At 36.4% G+C, this 26,497-nt stretch overlaps 1 protein-coding gene across 1 annotated transcript in view; it reads right to left on the reverse strand.

Moving 5' to 3' along the window:
- The window catches only part of myo16.S (myosin XVI S homeolog), a 139,642-nt gene extending 116,230 nt beyond the window's left edge, over positions 1 to 23,412 (reverse strand). Inside the window, exons 1-3 of the mRNA XM_041584256.1 lie at positions 22,986 to 23,412; positions 5,699 to 5,962; positions 662 to 732 (exon numbers count right to left, since the gene is read on the reverse strand). Of these exons, the coding sequence (XP_041440190.1) occupies positions 662 to 732; positions 5,699 to 5,962; positions 22,986 to 23,013 (363 nt within the window). The 5' untranslated portion in view covers positions 23,014 to 23,412. The remainder of the gene's footprint in view (positions 1 to 661; positions 733 to 5,698; positions 5,963 to 22,985) is intronic.
- Positions 23,413 to 26,497: the final 3,085 nt, after the last annotated feature.

Consider the following 26,497-nt stretch of genomic DNA (forward strand, 5'->3'; position numbering starts at 1 on the left):
TCTGTATTGTATACACAATTGACATTTGTATGAAACTAAAAAGAAAATGATTAAATATTTCTGTGTATCTGACAATACTTCATCTGCCTATCAGTTTTTGAATATGTTTAACAGGCACTGTGAACATTTGCAAAAAAAAAAGGAAATGGTGTAAATTGGAAGCTGCTTCTGGTGTGAATTCTTTTTTTAGTTTCCTGAATATCACTAGAAAATTAACCCAATTATAAATCACAGAAGCCTGAAATAGAACGAGCGAGTGAATGTGCCAGCAAACAAAGATAATCAACAGAACACATCACAGTGGTTTCTTATCTGTGAGCCAGGAACATTATCTTTTTTTTTTCTTTCTTTTGCTATTGTTGTGTTTTCTGTGGAAAATTCTTCATGATGAATATGAAGTTCATTTGCTACATCGGCAGTGCACTAAAAGGAAAACTAAAGCATCAGTTGCCACAAAGCAACTTAATACAAAGCAAGACAAAGCTGTGAGTGTGTGTTTTTAATGTAGCTTAGACTACTATGATTTAATAAAGTAAATTCTTCATATCATAGTACTGCAAAAATACTTAGCTCTATTATAATAAGCAAAAATAACAATGCCTTGATTTAAAAACACTAACATACACATGTACACACAGATATTTGTATTAAACATACTCACCAGATGTAGCAGACATCCTCCAGAAGTAACAAGAATATGAGGATCAGCCCCATCCTTTAATAACTGTAGAACTGTGGTGTTAAACAAAGGTAAAACACTTTGTATTAATATTCTTTTATTTGTATTATTTGTAATATTATTAGGACCTTAGCACTAAGCTGAAGAAAAGTACAATTAAAGGAGAATGAAACCTAAGTTTTTGAAATCATTTGTCACTTATTCCTCTCCTGAAACTCCATACTGAGCCTTCTCTCACTTACTTAGTTTGCCTGCACCAAGCACTAGTTGATTTTATTAGCGATGTTCCTTACGGGCACCATTTTTCCTGCTCTTGCGTCACTTCCTCCTGGCTTCCTATCCTCATTGCACATGCACCAAAAAGGTCCTGCCTCCTGTCCCCTATGCCTCACTGTGAGGTGTTCTATTTGTAAACATGTGACCTTATTGTCAACCCTGTCCTGGGGAAAGTTATAAGCCTGTGTAAGGATATGCAGGACTTGGGGGATTGAAAGTGCGTATGCGTGTGCCCTCAATTTGCTATTTTCTATGTCAGATGGATGCTAGGGATATAGACTATTGTTTCTCCTACTCATATAACTGAGTCGTAGTGGGACTTGGAAATTTACTATTCAGTGCTGTTCTTATATCTACCAGGGAGTTGTTAAATTGTTACCTTCCAATTGTTCTGTTGATTGTCTCGGGGGGGGGGGGGGGTTGGGGAAATGGAGGGGGGTGACATCACTCCAACTTGCAGTGCAAGAATAAAAAGTGACTGGATTTCATCAGAGCACAAGTCTGTGGTACTCATCTTTAATTTTATCTTGATTTAGTGATCCACTGAAGGAAACAATTCTGGGGGTTTACTTTCACTTTAAATCTTGCAAATGGTTATCATTTGTAATTTTAACTACTATATGATTTGTATGGTGTAGTTTTCATTACAAAATTACACTTTGTACTGTACATTGCTAATATTTAGTTGTTGTTGGTGTTTAGGCAGACATCTCAGGTCACTGTATTGGATCCTGAGCTTTCAGAAAGAGCCAGCACTTCACAAAGCAACTGCTTTCAAATAAGCTATTGTATCTCTTACTCCATGTAACTGGAGAAGTCATAGCTAGACTATTTCACTATTTCTCATATCTACCTCTGGATGGGCCATCAGAGCATTTTTAGTAATGCAGATGTTAGGAAACTGTTATCTTGCTACCTTCCCATTGTTCTGCTGATGGATGCTTGGAGGGGAAAGGTGATGTTTTGGGGGTGGAGGTCATTTCCAGATCACAGAACATGAGTAGGTTGATTGGTACAAGCCTGAAAAGGCATGCAATATGGTTTAGCATCATACACGGCTTGCAAGGGAGGCCAAAACATTTCACAATGCAAAAGTGGCAAGAAGGGTTGTGGTGTAATGTAACAAAGGCATTGCTGTGTATTAAAAATATGGTTATTTAATAGATTTATATGAGTTAAACCCAAGGCTACTATACTTTTAAGGAAGGATGTACTCACTTAGTTATTAACAAGCTTCATAGTTTATGTATTTTTACTATTATACATGTATTACACACTACAGAAAAGGTTAAAGGTTGCATTTCAATAAAGCATTTTGGTCAAACTAAAATAAAGGCCATACTGTATATGGTTTCAAAAACACTAGGGGTACTCTGGATGGGGTGGTTTTCATGATAAAATTGCCATTCAGGGAATATTTAAAAATTGACACTGCTGTGTGTAATGGGCTGAGGATAAAGGGGATATGAGGATAACAGTGCCATTACAATATGGGTAGCTGTATTACCCAAGTACGACTACCTGTATAAAAGTACTTTGCATTCAGTCTAGTCTAGTCATGGAACTGCTGGCTTTATACAGTATAAAAGGAACATTATTTCCTGTATATTTAATGTATCATGTGCATAAGAGAGTTCTGCTGAAGGGTATGCCATGCAATCAAGACTGATACTAGGGAGCTGTACAGTGTTATATTTATTACACTCTATTATAAGATGTCCATTGTGACATGGTGGCTCTAGTATGTGTAGTTACGGTACTGTGAACAGAGGAAGGGTACAATATAACATTGCAAATGAGATGGTAAGTGCTGCAAGAGCAGATAGAGTGGTGATTGTTCAATGTAATACTTGAACTATTGAGCCAGGCAAAGTATTATAGGAACTGACTGATGTTATGATGTAAAATGTACACACACAGGAGGGGAACATTGTCGTGAACAAATAGATGGTGGAATATCAGAGCCACTGCGTGCTTTAAAATTAAATCAACATAATGCAGTGTGCAACAATATAGCCTGCACTTAACACTGTAAATTGCACATTTGCTTTAAAGGGGTTGTTCTCCTTTGAGTTAACTTTTAATATGATTTAGAGAGTGATATTCTGATACAATTTGCAACTGGCTTTCATTTGTATTTTTTTTTGTGTTTTTTGAGCTAGCTAGCTTTTTATTCAGCAGCTCACTAGTTTGCAGTTTCAGCTATCTGGTTGCCAGGGTCAAAATTACCTTAGCAACCACAAACTGATTTGAGCAAGAGATTGGAGTATGAACAGGAGATGACTTCAATAGAAAGATGAATAATAAAAAGTAGCAATAACAATACATTTATAGCTTTACAGAGCATTTGTTTTTTAGATGGGGTCAGTGATCCCCATTTGAAAGCTTGAAAGAGTTAGCAGAAAAAGGCAAGTAACCCTACCACTGACCTAAACCCTTCCTCTTGGGTCCATATCCTGTGGAAAATCCACCGGGGCATATCCCCACTACCCTCCTTATTGGGGCATTAGGTGGCCCATACTCACTAACCTAGCTCAGACATCTAGTGCCTGCTATACTTCCTCTTACCTACTTCTCAGCCTGCTTCTATTTTTATTCCAGTCATCTTTACCTCCAGTCTTCCATTCCATGCTGTTAAACAGCAATGTATACACAGTCATTTCCCCTCCCCATAAGATTCATCACCCACTCTACCCCTTACAGGCTGGTGCAAGTGCCATTAATCATCTACTATATGGACAACCTGCAAAAGATGGCCGAGATGGCAATAGGCTATCTCTATGGAAACAACCTCAATAGAACTATGTTTTATCAAAAAGAAGGAACTGTTTCCTTATAAAGGATATAGGTGCGTATTGTGCATACCAGTGATAGATTTATTGCTTACATCAGCCAGCCCTGATCTCAGCATTTGCTGAGTCACATGTTGACCACAACAATGGAAGGACACAGACATCATGTAGGGCATGGGTCCCCAACCTTTTTTTTACCTGTGAGCCACATTAAGGGGCACATTTACTAAGGGTCGAATTTCAAAGTGTTAAAAACTTCGAAATTCGGCCATTGAATTGGATTACTTCGAATCGAAGTCAAAGTTTTTTTTTATCAAATTTGGCTGTTTTCGGTCGAACGATCAAATCCTTTGAATCGAATGATTCTAACAATTTCATCGATCAATCTAAAGATTTTACTTCAACTTCTAAAAACTTAGCCAAATGTTGGCTATAGGTCCCCATAGGCTAACATTGCAATTCGGCAGGTTTACGGTGGCGAATTGTCAAAGTCGAACTTTTTTAAAGAGACAATACTTAGATTATCCAATGGTTAAATAGTCAAAGTATTTTTACTTCGAATCAAAGTCGAAGTCGAATTTGGCATATTGGATGGTTGAAGCACCCAAAAAATTACTTCTACATTTCTACATTTTTTAATTTGAAAATTCACTTCGAATCCACTTCGACCCTTAGTAAATGTGCCCCTAAGTGTAAAATAATGTTGGAGAGTAACATAAATATGCCAAAAGTCCCTGGGGGGTCAAATAAGGGCTGTGATTGGGTATTGGCAACTCCTATGTGGACTTGCAGCCTACAGGAGGTTCTGTTTGGCAGTAGACATGGTTTTTATGCAACTAACCTTGGCTTTAAGGCAAGAATTTAAAAATAAGCACCTGCTTTGGGGCCACTGGGAGCAACATCCAAGGGGTCGGAGAGCAACATGTTACTCATGAGACACTGGTTGGGGATCACTGATGTAGGGATTGTGTTGCTTATTAAATATGAAAGACCCTTATCATGAGATATACTGACTCCAAAATACAGAAACATGGTGAGCCAATGGGCTTCATGACCTCAACAGCTACATAAGAATCAAGCACCTAAGGACCATTTATATATACTATACATTTATACTGTATATGTGCATGTATGGGTTTAAACAAATTTACAAGCTATTTTCCGTTTCACTACAATTTTATAGTGGAATTATATCAAGAAAATCCGAGTAATTTGTGAAAAAGTAAATGTTTTTTATTATTGTTTTGCCAAATAGGTTATGTCCAAACAATGAAAAAATGCTGTATATTTCTATAGGAAATGATGAATTTGCCTCTTAATATGACACCTTTCTGCCCAGACACTTAGGGGCATAGTTATCAAAAGTCGAAGTTCGAAGTTAAAAAAACTTTTGGGGTCGAAGGAGCGCTAATTCGAATTGTATGAGTCTAAGTAGCGCTACTTCGATCTACTTCGATTCAAAGGTTTTTTTACTTCGACCTTCAATCTCTCAGACTCCCCCAATTGCCTCCATGCACATTTATTAGTATCTCATAATAAATATAAAGTATGGGATCCCTTATTTGGAAAGTGGTTATCCAGAAAGCAACAAATTACGGGAACGCCATTTCTATTTTAAGCAAATAATTCTAATACTGCATTTTGCTTGCCAAACCTCTTTTACGCAACATAGTAATAATACTTCAAAGTGAGGAGCCTCAGCAAAGTGCGCTGTCCATAGTTCTGAATAATTTATATGTGTCAGTGTTAACATTAGAACAAAGCTTGCAAGTGGATACCAGCTAGAAACTGAAATAACTGTATGTCTTAGTATACCGTATTGTCATAGTATATCAGAAAGAACTGTCAACAAATCAGATTCATGAGGCTAATGCAATGTGTATAGTGAAGGACAACATTTCAACTGTTCAACATCAAGCCTTGCTGAATATATGAAAGTTAGAGGATATACCTTCTTTGTCGTTATGGTGGATGATTGCATCTTGAATTTTCTCAGACAATGGAAAATGCACTTTGCAATTTTTTCTTTGCTTGCTTCTTTTTTTGTATCCATCTTGTTTCTGTAGAGCCTTTTCTCGTTCATAATATGCCTTAATTTGATCACAACGCATACGCCTTACCAGTCGCTGACGCTGCCCCAAAGGAAGGGACTCCAGCAAACACTGGTCAATTTCCATGTCATGTGATCGGAAAACATTACAAAGCTGAAAGCAGCCTAAAACAAGAGATCAAAAACAAGTGATAGTAAAACTGGCGATAATAAAATAGATTCATGTAGATTAACATTTTCTATGTTTAAGGTAAAAGGCTTTAAAACACAATTAGATAAAGTGGGCAGTGGGCACTTTTACCCTAACAACCATGCACTGATTTAAATAAGAGACTGGTATATGAATAGGAGAGGCCTGAATAAAAAGATGAGCAATAGAAATAACAAAACATTTGTTGCCTTACAGAGTATTTGTTTTTTAGATGGGACCCCCGTTTGAAAGCTGGAAAAAGTCAGAAGAAGAAGGCAAATGATTTTAAAAAAACTATAAAAAATAAATAATAAAGACCAATTGAAAGAATTGCTTAGAATTGGCAGCTGTATAACATACTAAAAGTTAAAGTAAAGGTGAAGAACCCCTTTAAAGGGGGGGTTCACCTTCCAACACTATTTTGAGTTCAATTGGCTTCAGACAGTTCACCAGAAATGAAGTGTAAAGTTATTCTAAAACAGCTCTGGTGGGGGGGTCGCCGACCCTCTAAACTTTTCTAAATTGATACATTTTGTATATTTATTCCTGCTGAGCTGAAACCCTGGGTTTCATTAAAGAGGAACTATTGCAAAATGAAAATTTAATATAAGCTTCCGCATACTGAAATAAGAAACGTAAATACAATCAATGAAATCTTCTGCATTGTTTCTGAAATAATCAAGTTTATGTTCAATATCCCTTTCTTTCATTCTGTCTTTATGCAGCAGTTGGGTGACAGATCCAATATATCTTATAGGGTGGCTGCATTCCCTAGCCTAGCAGATGTATTAGAGTTCATTCAAATAACTGATTTCAGTACAAACAAAATCTAACAAAATAACTACCTTTTGCACAAATTCTGCATGTAGAGAGACATTCTGTCTGGTGATTTTAATAGAGTGAGCTCTAATACATATTCTAGGCAAAAGGAAGCCTCCTTATAAGATATATTGGATCTACGGTAAACGTCAATGAATATCTGACACCCAACTTCTGCCTGAAAAGAGAATGAAGGCCATAAGAATGAATGAACTCCACACCCATATTCAATAAAGTGAACAAATTTGTCTTTCGATAAATGGAATTAGTCATGCAACCATAGCAGCTGATTTTAGCGTTATTTCATGGTTATTTAGGCCAAACAGCATAACCTGCTATAAATCTTGCTGATTATTTGATTATTATTAGTCTTTGTTATAAATATAAGGACTCAATGAGACTTTGCCCATGTCCCCATTTTATTACAGAATGGGATGGGGGTGGGTGGACCTGGATTATGACCTTTGGTGATTTAGACTGAGTTTACTGAGGGGATACTGAGGAGGCCTACGGTTCAGTATCATCGGTGGACTGAAGTGATAAAATGGAGATTGTATCCCCATGTTTGCATTTGGAAACCTGGTCACCTTTTAACATAAGGGTATCAGAATTGTGATACTGTGACCCAGAGACTTATGAGACTTTTTTTTATCCTCCTAGATCATAGGAAGATGCCCCCTGAGTAGCACGAACAGCTCCGCCCCCATGGTAACCCCAAGCAGTATAACTGTCTGTCTAGGAGGTAACCCCATGTAGGTTCAGTTGGAGTGACTACCCTGGCTTTGGTATGCTTGCCAAGTAAAATAAACCGTGGTGCACTAGAAATGGTTGAGCTGTGGTAGGCTGTGCATACTCAACACCAAAAACTACTCCCAGGTGATAGATGGGCAAATGAGCCCGTGAGAGAAACCCTCCCCCTCCCACCACATCTGACAGGTGAAATCTCTGACGTCGAGTTAAAGGTTGACACCAGAGCGGAAGGTAGTAGTGGGAGCGATAGAGAGGGGGTATGAGCTCTTGACGAGAGTGGAGGAAAGTTTGTAGGTGTGTGAGCGCCCACCAATCGGAACGAAGAGGGGAGGAGCCACAGCTCCCACAGCGCCTGGAGGGTTGAGGACATAAATCACAGCCTTTGCGGCTTTTTTGAAGGAGAGACCTGTGAGTGCATTTTTTTTGGTACAGTATATCATAATTGTTTACCAGCACCCAGGCATTTACGATCTGGGAAGGTGTGCACATTTTGGACTCATTATATATATATATATATATATATATATATATATATATATATATATATATATATATATATAAAGAGAGAGAGAGAGAGAGAGAGAGGCTGCTCAGTTCTGTGTGATAATTATTTCAGAATCTAGAAGCTCCTATTTATTTTTAATTGGCATATACAGGCAGTGAGAATTCCATAATTATAAATAAATATAAACTTTATATGTTTATTTTCATGCTATGGTGTATTCCCTATAGTGGCATGTTATTGGTCTTTATCTGTTTTTAATGAAAATGATCATCTGTTGGTCTACCAATTATTTGTATTTGTTACTTTCTTTTTTCCCATGGCAAGTTCTGTAGAGCTGAAATTTCCTCACAGTTACAGCTGTTTACCTCCTGGTGCAAGTGTTTACTTTTTCTATTGTATGATAGTGTTGTCACAGCCTTTTCTATAGGATCTGTTCTTTTTTTTGTAGTAAAAGTAGTAGTAGTAGTAGTCTCTCATTTTATCAATGACACAATATAAGATACACCACATTTGATTAGTCCAGTATTGTCTAATTGTTCTGCTGTAAGGAGCCAATGCCTACTCTATAAGTAATGAGTGTTCATATTTTTTTGTTAATATCATCATAAAGGTTACACAGTGATCCACCTAAAGTCACACTGTAAATATTAACAAAATGGTCTGAAGCAAACAAAATAATTTTGCATTTGTGGCGACTGGGTACTGACCTTAGCCTGGCTAAACAGAGTTCATGTGTAGTATCCTTAAGCCAACAATTATATTAGGTTCAAATTAAAATTAAAGAGAGGTGCCACCAGTAAATAAAACATGTCATGTAAAATTAATGAGAAGGTATGGATCTATCAAAATGTATTCTGCCATTTGTAAATGTAATGCTCTCCTAGTAAATAGGAGGATGCAGTAATTGAGGCACAGGAAATAAAGAGAGCCAATGCAGGACTCTATTACAGGACTCCTTATGGCAAAAAAATCTCTTTAAGCAAGTTACTAAGGTCTCAGCATTATGCAACCTTCATGCAAAACAGTAAGGGGATGAAGCAGGAAAGGGACCCCAAATATTCCACCAATGTGCTTAGGAAAGGCTTTTTGGATTGGATGTGCATCGTTTGTTTTATCTATCCGTCCATCTACCTATCGATCTACCACTATATGTCTTTTAAAGAGATACTGACACCAGAAATCAAACTCTTTTTTTTTTTTTTACATCTGTCATAATATTGCCTTTGAAAGCTACTTATAATGTTGCCATAAAGTATTTGCCCAATGCTTTTACATTACCTCTGACTCCCTGTGATCACCTATGAGGGGGCTGCCATATTTGTGCAGCAGGAGTCCGTTAGCATTAGAAACTTAAACAATCAACAAAAAAAATCAACATGACCTATAGATAACTTTAAATGTAAGTTCATATTTTGAAAAGTACTTTTTTAGTGTCAGTATCACATTAATATATAGCACCAACAAAGCATACAATGTTTTATAATGATATATACATTTTAGTTTTCATATCTTCCCTTTACTCTTTTTCAGTCCTCTGAGTTTAAGTTTAAGCACACCAAAAACCTAGACTAAAGGATTGAAATGACACTCTGTACAATTCACTTCTAAATGTTCAGTATGCTCAAGTCTGTCGCACTTGTTACTTTGTGTTCTTCTGTTCAGCCACTAAAAGAACGCATAAAGCTAATGCATGTTAGTATGTAAGAAATGCCACTTAATGCTTACTAAATGAAAATAATCCCTGCAGGCATGTCAGACATGTGTAAGACTAACCTTTTTGTAATAACCTGAATCATCAAAATCACAGTTTTTGCATTACATGCTGAGTATCGCACAAAAGCACAGCTCCAGGCAAAGAACAGTATGCAATACAATGCTCTGCATTTGCACCAATGATCATTCAGGGACACTTAAAGCAACAGTAACACAAGTAAATTTAAGTGTTCATTCAAGCACAGGATACACAGTAGATACGTTTTGAAGAATCACATTTTATACTACAGAACGTATCTGTTATCTGCTGTGTATCCTGTGCCTTTTCTCCTTTTCAGCTTTGAATGTCTGCCGTCATTGCTACACAGCAGCTTATTTCTATAAACTATTGTAATGTTTCTGAAGCAAAAAACACCAGTTTTACCAGTGCTGGGCAACTGTACATTATATTTTCACTTTAAAAGACTTTTATTTTTTGGTGTTACTGTTCCTTTTGGGTGCCAAAGCTTTGATCCCCCTCCCCCAAAAACCTATTAGCCTGTTGCCCCAGGGACCACCTGTGTATTAGGGTAAGGGTAAAAAAATTGTAGAAGAAACCTTTCATATTTTACCATAGCAATTTGAGTATGTTATCAGTGTAGAAGAGGAACATTAGCAAATGTTACAAATAGAATAGGTTTCAGGAACATTTTGGGTGCCATTTTAGACAATAAGAAATACAAGGTTATTTGGGAGGCAAACTGAATACTGTGTTTGTATTTGTGTAATTAGGTCACACCCACCATGACAAGGCCCCTCCCCATTAGTGCAAGACAATACCTGGTAATACATGAATAGTATTTAAATTAAGAATAGAGGTAGAGAGAGACTGTGTAATTGCATTAGTGTAAACTCTAATCGCTGGCAATACACACAGTTGTGCTTCAATCGGTGGCAAAAGAAACATATAAAACATGTGCAAGAATATTATAAATGGGTAAATATGTCATTAAAGTTAACTAAGAGGTAATTATGGAAGAATTTATTAGATCCTTAAGTCAACTGCATCTACTAGAGCTTATATATAGGATGTATATGACATTGCCTGTCCCACTCCATCCCAATACATACCCTGTTCAAATGAGGGTTAAAATGTCACCACTTCGTCCCTTTGCCATAACCACACATATCAAGATGCAACATGATAATATTAGATGCATCATACTGGTGAATGGGAGCATATTATACTGGCAAATAAAGTGGTTAGGTACCTCGTCACTGGGAAATAGTATGGAGCATTGCCAAATTATCATTGGTTAGGCACAAAATGGGAAGTAAAGTATAATACACAGAGAGGCTAAAGTGGTCCAATGGGAGCATCAAATTCACAAAAGTTCTCAATAAAAGGAAGTATATGAAGTTTATAATTTTCAACTACACTAGCAGTGCAACCACTTTTGCACTGATTATAGGATATATTACAGTACATGCTGTATTTAATAATTGCGCCTTGCAATTAATATAGAATTTTGCAATATGTGCAGTTTTTGCACACCCCCTAGAAATCACGAAATCAACTGTAACTGTAGAGTTTCATATAAATTTACACTAATTTTCTAAACCTATTTGCTCTTATTCACTGTTATTGAAATACCGTAGATTTCTTTACATTCTAGAAGTCACTTAACAAAGGAGTCTGTACTATATTATAATTATAAAATGCAGTGAAAACAGTGAAAGCCAACAGAAGCAACTGCTACAAGCAATATTTAAATGAAGAGAAGACAATTAATTTAAAAATATAAACAAGTTGGGGAAAACAGAAAATGGGAAGCTGTCTACAAGCCAAAGCTTGTAACTAGTACTGAGAAGGTATACTGCTTGGCCAGCAGTTATAAGTAGATTATTCTATTAGATTTTTTTGTTATATTACATTTTTAAATTTGTTATAAGGGACATAATTTTCTTGAATTTTTAAAGGCCCCCAACAGCCCTGTGACTTGGTTTTGTTCCTTACTACTGAACTGCAAATTAGAGTGATATCAACCCACCACCGCCCAGCAGCTGATATCATACAAACAGAGGCAAATCTGCTCAATCTATCAACAGACAAAGGACAGGTAACAAAATAACAGCTCCCCCAATACCTTTCTAAATGATTTACTTGTGAATCTGTGATACATTTTAAAGGAATTGTACAAAAAATATAAAACTAAAAAAGTATAAAATAAAACCTGGGTAAATAGATAGGCTGTGCAAAAAAAATGTTTCTAATATAGTTAGTTAGTCAAAAATGTAATGTATAAAGGCTGCATGGCTAACATAACAGAACAGAACACTACTTCCTGCTTTGCAGCTCTCTTGGTTTCCACTGATTGGTTACCAGGCAGTAACCAATCAGTGAGTTAAGGGGGGGAGCACATGGGTCATAACTGTTGCTTTTGAATCTGAGCTGAATGCTAAGGATCAATTGCAAACTCACTAAACAATTATGTCCCATGTGGCCCCCCTTTCAAGTCGCTGACTAACTCAGAGTTAGAGAACTGCAAAGGTGGAATTTGGGTTCTGTTTTGTTATGTTAGACATCCAGTCACTCCAGCCTTTATACATTACATTTTTGCTAAACTAAATATATTGGAAACATTTTTTGTTTTGCACAGCCTATCTATTTACACAATTTACACTGAACTGTTCCTTTAAAATAGATTAATCCACATTTTTGTAACTGGTAGACACTGTCCTTGAAAACCAAGATAATTAGTTGTTCTCTTTTATTGTATAGCATTGTGGTACACTGAATTTTTTCGCTACTTATTGAACGCAGATGCCCTACATACTGAACAATAACAGGGTATAATTATATTTGAAATGTTACAGGGGAAGTGATCATGGGGAGAAGTGGCTTATGCTTTATAATGAGCTATTTTAATTGTCATAAAAATGGAAATGTATTTGTTATTTCTTCATTAAAACCTATTAAAATCTATAGCTCAAGCCATGATAACTACATTCCTATGTCACATAGTATTGGCTAATATAAATTTTTAAATAGGAATTCAAAACCAACATGTTTACATTTTCTATCCAGTGGATTTAGAGTAGCCTTGCACAAGTGTCAGTGGCAGCCTTCTTTTGAGGGTTTAGATCTAATCATGAAATGTGGTATCTGTGATATACTGTCTGAAATAATTAATTGCATAGCTAAACAGATAAAGTAAAACTATACCCCCAAAATAAACACTTAAGCAACAGATAGTTTATATAAAATTAAGTGGCATATTAAAGAATATTACCAAACTGGTACAGGTATAGGTAATTATGTTATCACAACACTGTGCTATTTAACATCAGAGGCATGCATTTGATTCTAGACAGGGCACCTCAATGCCTAAGCATAATTTTTATGCCCCTTTTGTTTTAAAAAAAACACTGCTTGAGGAGCGTACCCTTGCCCAAACTGGCTACTTATCCTTCAGTTCCTGAATAAGTCTGTTGTTCTTGTTTCAACACTTGCCTGTTTTGTTTCTGTGAATTTGAATTTGGTTTTGCCTCATCTCTGTCTGTACTTAATGATACAGCTCTGATTTCTGAAGAAAGTAGGTTCAGGCTTTATCAAAAAGTGTAGGGAATCCCAAAAGGGTGTTAGTAAAGACTGATGCTGGCAAATGTTCTCATTTACAGAAGAGTAAGACTGCTCCAGCTGTCTATACAGATTTTATTATTTACCGAGCAAGCTTAACTAGCCCATGGGACCAAAGTTTTAATCCCTATTTGTAAAATTACAAAATCACATTTAATGAATCTGTGTAATACTTGCTGTATTTTCTTACTGATTACATTAGTGATATCCATCCTGCAACCCACAACTCCCTCCATCTTTGTCTAAAAGGTGGCCCTTTATTTCCTGATGCTTAACATTACTTGTGCAACAATAAAGACTCCCTGAACTTGGGGTGAACAACTAACATACCTCTTTTCATAAATAAACTCTGTACTTTCACCCTTCTGCCTTATTAGAACAGCCTGTCTAAAACACTTTGCTGTGGTGATGGTTAAAATATCAAATATTAAAATCTAAAAGAACAAAGTCACTCAACCTGATAGATCCAATGCATTTTTCAGTTGGTTTCAGATAGCTCACCAGAAATAAAACTTTTTCCAATTACTTTTACTTCTATTTTCTATTTGTGACTGTTTTCTAATATCAAAATGTTTTGATTATTTTTACTTCTATTTTCTATTTGTGACTGTTTTCTAATATCAAAATGTTTTTATTTTTCACCTTCTATGGGTAAAAGTTCCTATTGAAAGGAACTTTAAACTTAAATTTTGGGAAAAAATTCAAAAATAAAAGATGGAAAGCAACTGAAAAAAGTCTTTGTTTATGGTGAGTTAGGCAAAAAAATGCACCCAAACACCTGGCCTCTCAATTATCCACATACAGTGCTTGGGGTATAGGAGGATGGCCCCTCCACAGAACTGAAAAAAAGTGTTTGGAAGGTTAACAACCCCCTTGAGTCATACATTTATGCATAAGGTGCAAGCTCTAATACAGTGAAACCTCGATTTTAAGTCCCCTGATTTTAAGTTTTCCTGCATTATACATTTTTTATTTGTGATCCCACCAATTTATAATGCATTTCAATGGGTGCATTTCCCTGATTTTAAGTATTGTTTTCCCGGTTTTTACAACAAGATTTTGTCCTGATGTTCCCAAAAACTGCTTTTTTCCTGTATGAATGTTATTATTTGTTAAATATAGAGGGTTAAAATACTAACCAGATGTATATTTTGTCATGGTTCTGCCTGCAAATGGCCGATTCCAATTATTCTGCCCCTTATATAGTCCTGCACCAATCATTTATGACTTAAGGTTGTGTATGTGACTGACAGAGAGGCCTTGCACATGTCCCCCATAGTGTAACATTACCACTGCAATGTTTAACCCTTGTTATTAACACAGTAAATATTGTATCTCAAAGTAAAACTGACTCCTGTGCGTATATCCTTTCATTACTTGAAGAAAAGGTTACTTTAACACATTTCCCTGATTTTACATTTTCCTGGATTTTACATAATGTTTTCCTGGTCCCCTAACGTAAAATGGGGGTTCTACTGTATTAATAAAAAAATCTATAGGTTAGATTTTTAAGAAGACAGTAAGAAGAGAAGCAAACCTGCTATAAATGAGCCTGCCAGTGAACTCCCCCTGCAATAACTCTTACTAGTAAAAAATTCATATTTGCACTTTCCAACATACCCACTATCAATTGTCATATCATTATGCCAATATAAATAAAACATTTGATTTATAAATAATAGCTTGGGAGATATCAGCAAATGATGTAATATTGTCTCCTGAGAATAAGGATATGTATCCATGTGGCAGTCACAGAAAACATTTCAAATGTGCTTCTGTGAACAGCAACACCTGAGTTAAATGGTCCTTGTGGATCTAAACTGTCACAAACAGAGATCAATTCAGAGAGCAATAAAAACTGCTCTTTCTCAGATTTGATTGTGTTTGGTGTTAATCTCCATTCTTACAGAGACCTATTGGGAAACATGAGATCAGTTAACTGTGTTTCTGCACTGCATGGCAAATGTGTTTTTAAAAAAATGGCTAAAGACAGAAACAGTTTTCTTATTTCCATGTGAATTACAGGCAAAGGGCATTGAAACAAGTGCCTTAATGCTTTATAATTGCAGAGAAAGTGCTTTTCAATCAGCAAAGGTCTCTGTTGCTTATAAACAGCAAAGATGAAAAGATCTGTATCATCTGCAGGCCAATTAAAATTCAATGAAGTAGGGAGACTAGTGAAATGAGCAGCTTGTAATCAATATTGCTAAAATGGAGAAACACTTGCACAAAATATAAAACTGTATTCTAAAAAAGAATGTATTATTTCTGTTATCAGAAAGTACATTCTCGAAGCTGTAGTACATCTATTCCACTGAATTCTAGAACTGCTTCATCTTACCACCACAAATTCTCCCCTGTAACAACCATTTTGCAGGCTTTCAAATATATCACGGTTACAGTTGGTGCCTTGGGTTAATGTCACTCTAGACTGCATGTCAATTTCTACAACCTTTCTCTAGAAAAATAGTGGGGACAAAATATGTCTGAATAGCCTCAACTATGAAACACTTGCACAATTGCTGCCTGATATTATATAGAGGATGGCAATTCACTTGACAATGTCATATACTACCAAGTACTTGATGACAAATCTAAGGCACAATTATTACTTCACTGGACAGTATTGCATCTGTATATACATTCAAGAAAAGCATCTTAGATTTCGGTATCAGAGCAAGTAATATCCACCTTGTAAGGATGTGCCACTTTTATTTTGTTTTTTTTCCACAGAAATAATGTATAAGAATAAAATAACTTACACTTTAGTACATTATAAACTAGACAGAAGAAGAAGACTGCTTGCAATTGATTTTTGATAGCTTTTTTCATTCCGAGTCTCTCAGGCTAGAAATTACAAAATCAAGTCCAAAATTGTGAAAGTCCCGGTTAGTGTGTTCCAAAGTCCAGCAAAACCACAGTCGGGCTCTCCTCTTCCCGTTTAAAAGATAAATTCAATAAAATGAGTTGCTGTGTTCCTCAAACGACAAGTTGTTGAGGATGGAACAAAACAGGTAAAATAATATAGTGTAGTATTTCTTTTTAAAAATAATTTAAACACCCTTGTGTTATTAAGTGATTGACTTAGTGATATTACACTTCCAAGAAACAGTGACTATACGCGATGCACTTAGTATATATTGCATAAGTTGCCACAATCATTCATGTGAATTTTTAAAGGATCGTGTTACTGTGTTGACGATTGTGCAACTTCCAAAACATAAATAGTGACTTAGTGTGCGTTAATTAAACACATAATATTGTGAAAACCATATCGCTATGTTAACAATTTTAGTAAAAGTAAATTTGCTTATTAAGCCAGGTGAATTAAGGAAAATGAATAAAGGTGATAATTAGGTTCAAATAATAGTCCCCCAAAAAGCAGCAGGAGCCTCTAGTGGTATATTATACTCACAAGAGGGAATTTAATTCCGAGCAGTGTAATTAACTCTTTCTTCAATATGGATCTTCTTGAATCCTTGGTGGACATAAATAAGAGCAGCATGTGTAGGTACTTTTAAAACATTTTAATAACTAATTAAAAATACACTCACAAAATTCGCTTGATAAAAACATATATAGGGTATTCTGGAGATCTCACTGCGCTGCTTCCAATGTTAGCGTCTTTGGTTGGCCGCTGCGAGTCTGCAAATTTGCTTCTGCCGTCTCCAATGATTCAAACTGTCTCCACTAACGCGTTTCGCCTGTCGGCTTCGTCCCAGAGTGGTCTGGGACGAAGCCGACAGGCGAAACGCGTTAGTGGAGACAGTTTGAATCATTGGAGACGGCAGAAGCAAATTTGCAGACTCGCAGCGGCCAACCAAAGACGCTAACATTGGAAGCAGCGCAGTGAGATCTCCAGAATACCCTATATATGTTTTTATCAAGCGAATTTTGTGAGTGTATTTTTAATTAGTTATTAAAATGTTTTAAAAGTACCTACACATGCTGCTCTTATTTATGTCCACCAAGGATTCAAGAAGATCCATATTGAAGAAAGAGTTAATTACACTGCTCGGAATTAAATTCCCTCTTGTGAGTATAATATACCACTAGAGGCTCCTGCTGCTTTTTGGGGGACTATTATTTGAACCTAATTATCACCTTTATTCATTTTCCTTAATTCACCTGGCTTAATAAGCAAATTTACTTTTACTAAAATTGTTAACATAGCGATATGGTTTTCACAATATTATGTGTTTAATTAACGCACACTAAGTCACTATTTATGTTTTGGAAGTTGCACAATCGTCAACACAGTAACACGATCCTTTAAAAATTCACATGAATGATTGTGGCAACTTATGCAATATATACTAAGTGCATCGCGTATAGTCACTGTTTCTTGGAAGTGTAATATCACTAAGTCAATCACTTAATAACACAAGGGTGTTTAAATTATTTTTAAAAAGAAATACTACACTATATTATTTTACCTGTTTTGTTCCATCCTCAACAACTTGTCGTTTGAGGAACACAGCAACTCATTTTATTGAATTTAGAAATTACAAAATCAGGTTGCTAGGATTGAATAACCTTAGAAACCAGGAAGCGATAGGAATGCCAGATTGAGAATATTATTAGGTAAAACTAAAAAAATAAGCAAAAAAAAAAGTAAGACTACCACTAAAACTTTGCCTCAGTGAGGGGTCAGTGGCCCCTACAGCCAGATTTGCAGTTGCAGGATGGAAAAATAAAAAATGCTAATATTTCCAAAACCCAGACAAAGTGTTTAAGGTTAATTGCATACTAAAAGTTAATAATGTAACCCTTTCCGTGATAGTATCCACTTCATCAGTATGGTGACAGCCTTCCAAAGACAAACAATGATCTACAGTTTCTTGTTTAAAGTAGAACTAAACCCTAAAAACTAATATAGTTTAAAATGCCATATTTTATATACTGAACTTATTGCACCAGCCTAAAGTTTCAGCTTCTCAATAGAAGCAATGCTCCAGGACTTCATACTTGTAACAGGGGTCACCATCTTGGAAAGTGTCTGTGACACTCACATGCTCCGTGGGCTCTGAGCAGCTGTTGAGACGCTAAAGCTTAGTGAGTGAGGAACATTTTTTTACAATGAAGAGCTAGAAATTATAATGTGCACATAGCTGGAAAAATACCAATGGTTTAATATAAGTTGTAATGGATGGGTTTAACACATGTTGGTAATTCTGCTATTCTGGTATTTTATATGACCGATCATCTACCTTGTAGCCTTATTTATGGCCAAATGTGGTTATGACAGCATGCCCTCTTTGTAACTGACATATTTGCATACATAACAAGAAACATATAGAGGGAATTAGTGAATGGATTCTGGTTGACTCTTGAAGAGGATACTAGAGAGAAGCGGAAGGCAGCCCAAAGATCAGAGTCAACAGTAGAAACCTGGAGCTCTAACCATACATGAGAGACTGAGACTTTACACAGAAGGTGGTTCTGGTTGCTTCGAATTTGAACCAACCCATTGTTTAAAGTTCTATTCCATAAAATACTTTTTTATTAATATCACGCCAAGTCGTTGAATGATTATCATTTAAAATTAGAAAAACAATATCCATTCATCCACTCCATAAAATGTATGTTGGTTATGTTCTAATTTCAGCAGTAAACAAGCATGTAAACATAGAAAGCCAATAGCACACTTCCATCAACCCCTGTTAAAGGAGAGTTTAAACCTAAAAATTAATAATGTTAAAAATGCCATATTTTATATACTGAACTTATTGCACCAGCCTAAAGTTTCAGCTTGTCAACAGCAGCAATGATCCAGGACTTCAAACTTGTCACAGGGGGTCACCATCATGGAAAGTGTCTGTGACACTCACACGCTCAGTGAGCAGGTGTTGAGAAGCTAAGCTTAGGGGTTGTTGCAAATTATCAAGCATAAATTGAGGGTTGTCAATAAGCTGATGCTACAGGGCGGATTATTAAATTCTGATGCTAGTGACACAGGTTTCTGTGCTGCTACATAATTATTATTGATTACTGATCAATCTCATAATGTGACATTTATATTATACAGTATGTGTACTGTATATTGTGAATGGGTCCCTAAGCTCAGTAAGTGACAGCAGCACAGAGCATGTGCAGTGAATCAGCAAAAAAGAAGATGGGGAGCTACTGGGGCATCTTTGGAGACACAGATCTTTACTGCTAAAGGGCTGTGGTTGCCTTGGGCTGGTACAGTAGCACAAAACATATGTACAGCATGTCTAGCTACTTCTTTAGTTCTCCTTGAACTAAAATGGGACAGCAAAGGAGCCTTTCAGCTTGAATATGTTTTTGTGAGCGGGACTGTAGTAGGAGATTGTGGGTACTTTTGAGTGATCTGAAATAGGCTAGGCTGAAGAATATCACTTGCTGTAGGTTGCAAGGTTTATCTTTTAAGCTGTCAGAAAACTGTATGTTTATACTTACGAACCCCAAATTCAAAAATTGAAATGTCATACGGGATCCCTTTGAGCCATCAATTTAATCAGGATTGAAATGTCCCACAGCCTCCCACAGCTTCTTTTCACTTGAATTCTGTACACACAGAAGTGCCAATATAACATGGCGCCTTCTACTTGGTGTATTTTAGTTGGCTAGAGAGCAGCTATGACCATGTCCTGCAAGCTGCAACCCCATTGACTTTACTTAAATAAAGGAAACTGCTAAAGCCTGCATTTCCATGCATTTCCTATGCAAGTGAACCCATGGGAGAAAATCACACAAAAAAAGATTCTCGTTGGCCATTAGCCTTAGGCAACGCAAACTACTACAACAAAATTGCTGACAAAATTATTAGTACGTTTATATATTTAAGTAAATATTGCTCTTTTACATCTCTTGCCTTGAACCACCATTTCCTGATGGTCTGTGTGCTGCCTCCGAGATCACCTGACCAGAAATACTACAACTCTAACTGTAAAAGAAAGGAGTGTGGAAGTAAAAGACAGAACTCATGTCTGTGAATTGGCTCATGTGACCTAACATGTATGGTTTGTTTGTGTGCACCGTGAATCCTAGGATCCCCGGGGGCAGGCCTTATTTTTTAAAATGGCAATTTTCTATTTAGGATTACCCAATGGCACATACTACTATAAAAGTATATTATGAAAATGGTTTATTTACCTGAAGCTGGGTTTTTCATACTGGAGCTGTTGTTTTATGCAATATATTTTTATAGAGACCAACATTGTTTGGTGGTATAGTTTTCCAATAAAGGCAGGTGCCTTTTATAAAAGGAGGTGCAGCATGCAAAGCTGTGTGTGTGGTGCGCCTCTTAAAACTGCAGGTAAATTACACTTTCCTAGTTGTGTGTAGGCTGCAACTAATATTAAGCATGTCAGATAGACAATCCTGCATTCCTGGGGAAATAAGTTCATTCCAAACACATACTGTAAATGACTATGTATAATAGCACCCCAAGTGAAGCCCAAAAGTACACATGACTAATAATCTTATGTGATAATTAGTGTAAAAACATGGCAGTGCTGGTGAACTTTATAAAGACTACCCAGAGTTTTTATTGACTTATGTTTTATTATTTATGAGTGTGATATGCTGTGCCTTAATTTTAATCAACATCCCATATAGTGTGTATTCATGTATTATAATGAAAATGTAAGCTGTACCCTATGCCCATCAACCACATACAGCACTCTGGCCTTTTAATTAGAGAGCAACAAATGAACACCAAATAGCTTCAAAGTTAAATTAACATTGATTACAATCAAATACTTGGAGCTATTTAATTCATTAAAAATGCAAATTCAGATTAACCATTTTCAGATTAGAACAGTGGAATAATTACTGGGGTCTGGGTCTATTGTAGCTTTTGAATATCAATGTGCCATCCAACTTAAAGTTTATTTTAAGGTACAACACCCTCTTAATGAATTAAGAATTATTTTCAGGTAACAAACATACATTCCTTTTTCTGAATTTTCTAACGCAAGGGAGACTTGCTGGCCAAAAATACCCACAGGGTGTGCATGTATTGCGTGTCTACTGTATGATTGTCAGGAACGTAGACGCTACTAAACTACACAGGTTATTATGGAGCAGGTGGAAGAATGCAGAGGTACAATCTAAGTACAGAGCACAGTTTGAGTCCCACCTGTTAGAAAGCACACACTTCATAGAAAGCTATGACTAAAGCTGGCCATAGTCGTGCAGATTTTAGCCTTGTATCCGACAAGCACCAAACGTCACAATCTTCCAATTTGCCACTAACAATTCAGATTAAATAAAGTAGTAAAAGAACAAATCAGACGATGCTCTGTCCGTGACAGCAAATGTACAAAAAGTAAGTCCGACAGATATCAGTGACAGCCACCCATTGATATTATCAGATAGGCAATACATGCAGAGATATCATTGTTAGCCGACAGAAATCTTCTAACCGTTTCGACTAAACAACTGATCGCCGTGGTACAAAAAATGTCAGGACAATCCCCACACGGTCCGAAGATTCGTACGACTTTATCTTTGCATCTATGGCCAGTTTTAGTATTGCTACAATCTAAGACCCCCAAAACTGCCCTATGTTTTCATTGTGCATACAAACTACAGGTGTTTTTGCATACAGTGCAATTAAGTTTTTTTTAAATCATATTATGAAAAGAATGCTGACAAGACATTACCAGTATTAATTATTAGTTGTATCCAGGTTCCCATCAATGATTGGAGGGTGGACCCCACAGCTTTGGTGGGGCCCAAGGAGGAGAAGGGGTCAAGTACTGACCACAATCCACCCTCCCAGATATATAGGTGCTGGGGGGGTTATGTATTTTTGCCTTGGATTGCACACTCGAATATAAAGTATACCGTTTAGGCTGCCATTTACTACTATATACATGCCATAATATGTGTTTTAACACCACATCTATCCCATATTAATGTGGTCTGCCACCCTTTTATCATACATTTTCAAGCCCCCTCTTCCTCCTGTCTTTTAATCAATACATGCAACAGTGTTTCATACTCAAAAATAATAAGATCTAAATGCAATCAGATGAAAACTTTAAAATGAATATGAAAAATATGTGTTTGAAAGCTAAAGGTATCAACATTCTGTGAGCCACAGGGGCTCTGCACATCATTCACACCAGCCTTCAGAGCTCAAGGTTCTGTTTTCAGCAAATATCTACCAGAATGATCATTTGCAGTGGGAGATTATGGTGAACGACCTTGAAATCAGCAAATAAGGACAAACGGAATCACATATTAATTACATTCCTAAAACATCATTTGTTCAATCATTTGCTTAATTTTTTGAAAACATACTGTCTACGAATATATATTGATTATACTGTTTTGTGTGCTGCCAACATATACATTTGTTAAGCAATAATTCTAGTTCTGGAGGCAACGATCAGATACAGTATGTATTTCGGTGACAAGCATTCTCTGCACACATGTTCCTTACTAGAGTAGATAGAAGCAGCACATTTTAGCATTGCACTGCAGTTACTGAAAAAAAAAGCGCCTGCTCCTGAAAATTCTGCATTCAAGTCAAACAAGCTCCATCACAATATTAGGGACACCGAGAATCAAAAACAATCACTGAAAATAAGGAAAAGACTTATAGACTGGTACTTACAGCATTTGATAAAATGATAGTGAGACATTCTTTAACCTTAAATGGTAGCTTTGGTACAGTGTTCTGCATTCTCCTCTGTTAGAACTCCTGTGTATAAATGTGCATTATTTAGATCCCTCTGTCAGGTATCCGGTTCACCTTGCCATGCATAATTTAGTGCAGTTTATATGCCAGGATACTGGAGAGCCTTTCTATTCATTTTCACCTGCTTGCTGAAGTTACCGGAGCCGTCAGTGTCTTGAACCATAGTCATTGCACGTGCTTCTGGGGTGTATTTTAATATGCACAGCCCTTAATCCTACATCATTGGGAATAGATGTCTATAACTGGTGTGCAGGCTCATTCTGTCAGATCAGAGGTGCTCTGCTGCTGCTTCTGCTGCAGCACTGCGGTGTTCACAGTCTTGTCTGTTAATAGCTTAGCAATGGTGTTCCGATGGAAGCAAAGTAAGATTGGCTGCTTGATTGCATTAAGTTGCTGGGAAAGGGGGCGTGTTGAATCCAAACAGTAGATCTTATATTTTAGCCAAATATGACTTGACTCCTGACTTCTTAATAAAGATTATTTTAACTGGCACCAGTTGTTCTGTGACAAGACCATTTGTAGCAGCTGTTTAAGATATTCTCTGTTCATTTGTTTTCTCTGTTCGTGTGTGTGTGTGTTGGGGGGGGTTCTATCCATTTGTCAAATTTAGAATTTGTAATTAAAAAGTTCAGAAGTCCAGTATATGTGTCTGTGTTTTATAAACATGTACTTTTAAAATTGACTAAAATCTAAAGGCTTCCAAAGTTTATATCCTCCCATTTTCATCTTGGTGCAAATTATTTATGCAACTGCAATGGCCGCATTTATGATACTTGCTTGCACATGCGTTTCCTCTATTCCCATGATCTCCATACAATTTGACATGTTTTTGTTTGTCCGTAGACAGAATCTTTATGCGCAGACATTCTGGCATTTCTCCTATAAGGGAATTGCTGATGTTGGTTGTACATGTGAGCCACTATGTATTTAAATGTATAGTATAGTATATACATAGTATGTATATTTAATAGTTTTCTCAGAAAATACATTATGATTTATTTATTACAATACGGGCTCAATAAAGAATATTGATCAAACATCCAAAACATGCATTTGCTCATACTGGCAACTTATGGACTGATTTTTTTTGGCGCATCTGACAAATTGTGAAAGCACTCTTTGTGACTACTCAGCAAGTCTGCAATTGATTTCACGGATTTGATCTTCATTCTATGATCCATTCATAGCAGTCTAATGCCTTTATGTGCAAACAAAAACTTTAAACAGGAAAAATATTATCCTTTGCTTAACGATTGTCTATTCTAAGAACAACTAGGAATTTCTCAGTGGGACGTACCAATACACTGTGCTCCCACCAACCAATGCAAGATACATGTGTGTGTGGGCTGGGGGGCATGTAAGAAAAAACGGTCAAACAGACTTAGTACTTGGGGCATTTTTATAGACTTGTAAAATGTTTTACACCGAGAAATGGTGTAAAAAGCAGTGTAAAATAAGGCAGAAAATTAGCTTTAAATGTGCACTATTATTCTACACTTCCTCAGAGCTGATGTAATCCATTGGGATGAAAGCAATGGGGCTGAGGCGAAATTCTTGTGTAAAAAAAGTGGTATAATTTATGCGTGTGTATTTTTCTATTTTTCTATTGAGCCACGCATTTACTACACAGCTTCATGAATACTGATACTGAATACAAATTGGCTTGAGTTAATATGGTGGCAGTATGTATTTGAGCTTCACTTTTCACACAGCTTTATAAATGTGCCGCGATTTTGTATTTATCCAACTGTTGGAAACAATCCTGTTTTACTTCTACTTTCTTGGCCCCGATTTCCCACACACTATTTCTTAGAAAGGGGGAATTAAAGAATATATATGTCACAGGAAGTACTTACCTGTGATTTATATCCAGGGAGGTACTTTTTAATAAATGGCTGCAGCCATTCAAAGAGATTACCTATACACTTTAAATCAAATAATTTAGTTCTACAAGTATGGGACCTGTTATGCGGATTGCTTGGGACCTGGGGTTTTCTGGAAAACTAATCTTTCCGTCATTTGGATCTTCATACCTTAAGTCTACTAGAAAATCATGTAAACATTAAATAAACCCAATAGGCTGGTTCTGCTTCCAATAAGGATTAATTATATCTTAGCTTGGATCAAGTACAAGGTACTGTTTCATTATTTCAGAGGGAAAAAAAAGGAAATCATTTTTAAAGATTTGGATAATGTGATTATTATGGAGTCTATGGGAGGCAACCTTTCTGCAATTTGGAACTTTCTGGATAACGGGTTTCCGGATAACGGATCCCATAGCTTTATTTGAAAAATGTACTACCTGTTTTATCTAACAACAACTTTTGGTGCATGAGCTAATGTAGAAATTAATTAGAAGGGTTGTTTTCTCAACAAAATAAATCTGATACACTAGGGGTAATTTATCAATTGTTGCATTCATTGTTCTACCTGCAGCTGCCTGAAAAAAGCCAAACACTGATTGGTTGCTATGAGTTAATGCCTATGGGCAAATTTTTCCACTGTTGATTAATAAGTCCCACTGTCCCATTTGCCCCAGTTGGATGTTGGATAAATTGTAACCTGGATAATATTTTGCATCCCACCCCACCCCAATATGCACTCCCTTGTTCAAAGATCAATCTATCATAGCAAGTTCATATATAGTAAGAAGAATGGCTCCTTATTCTCTTATTTCTTCTAGTATGCTATAGACAATGCAATAGGCTTTGGATTTTTTTTTTATTGGTAATTGACCAATTTCTGAAAATCTCTGGTTAGAAATTGACAGTTATTTGCTTATCTGTTAGGGACCAGCGAGCTGGCAGTGAATGACAAATGGAAAAGCAAGGGCCAAAATAATAAGATAAGAAATCAAAAATAATAACAGCAATGGAAATCTAGCCCCAGAATGAACCTGCTTCTGTTCGCCAGGCAAATCTGTCACTGACATCTGAAAGGGATACATATATCTTTAAATGAAGGGAAGACTTTTTGCTTAAAGCTGTGTGTAGGTATTGTTGTTGCAATGCTGTTTGAAAAAAAAAAAAAAGGGGGGAAAGGAAAAGGCGATGATTCAAAACCACCATGAAATACAACTATAACACCACTTGCAAATACACAATATCAATCAGCAAGCCAATGAAGTCCTTGCCCCATCAGGATCTTCAGCCCTGCTGAATATGTGAACGATTTGTCACTCAGGCAGCCCCTTTGGCTGCTTTATCAGTCCATGTAGGGTCATCTTTATATGCCCCTATGGTGATTTAAATTTAGCCAATTTGGGGGTAAAACAGAGAGGCATTTTTTAATATATTTCATTGTTAAGTGAAATGGTACAATATGCTTGATATTCTTATAAAATATTCAATAATATGGACTGTTGTTTTGTTTTATCCGCATAAAATCTGGTTGGGTGCACTATTTGCAATAAAAGTTAGGGCTGGACT

The sequence above is a fragment of the Xenopus laevis genome, chromosome 2S (genome assembly GCF_017654675.1).
Source record: "Xenopus laevis strain J_2021 chromosome 2S, Xenopus_laevis_v10.1, whole genome shotgun sequence".
Taxonomy (NCBI): Eukaryota; Metazoa; Chordata; class Amphibia; order Anura; family Pipidae; genus Xenopus; species Xenopus laevis.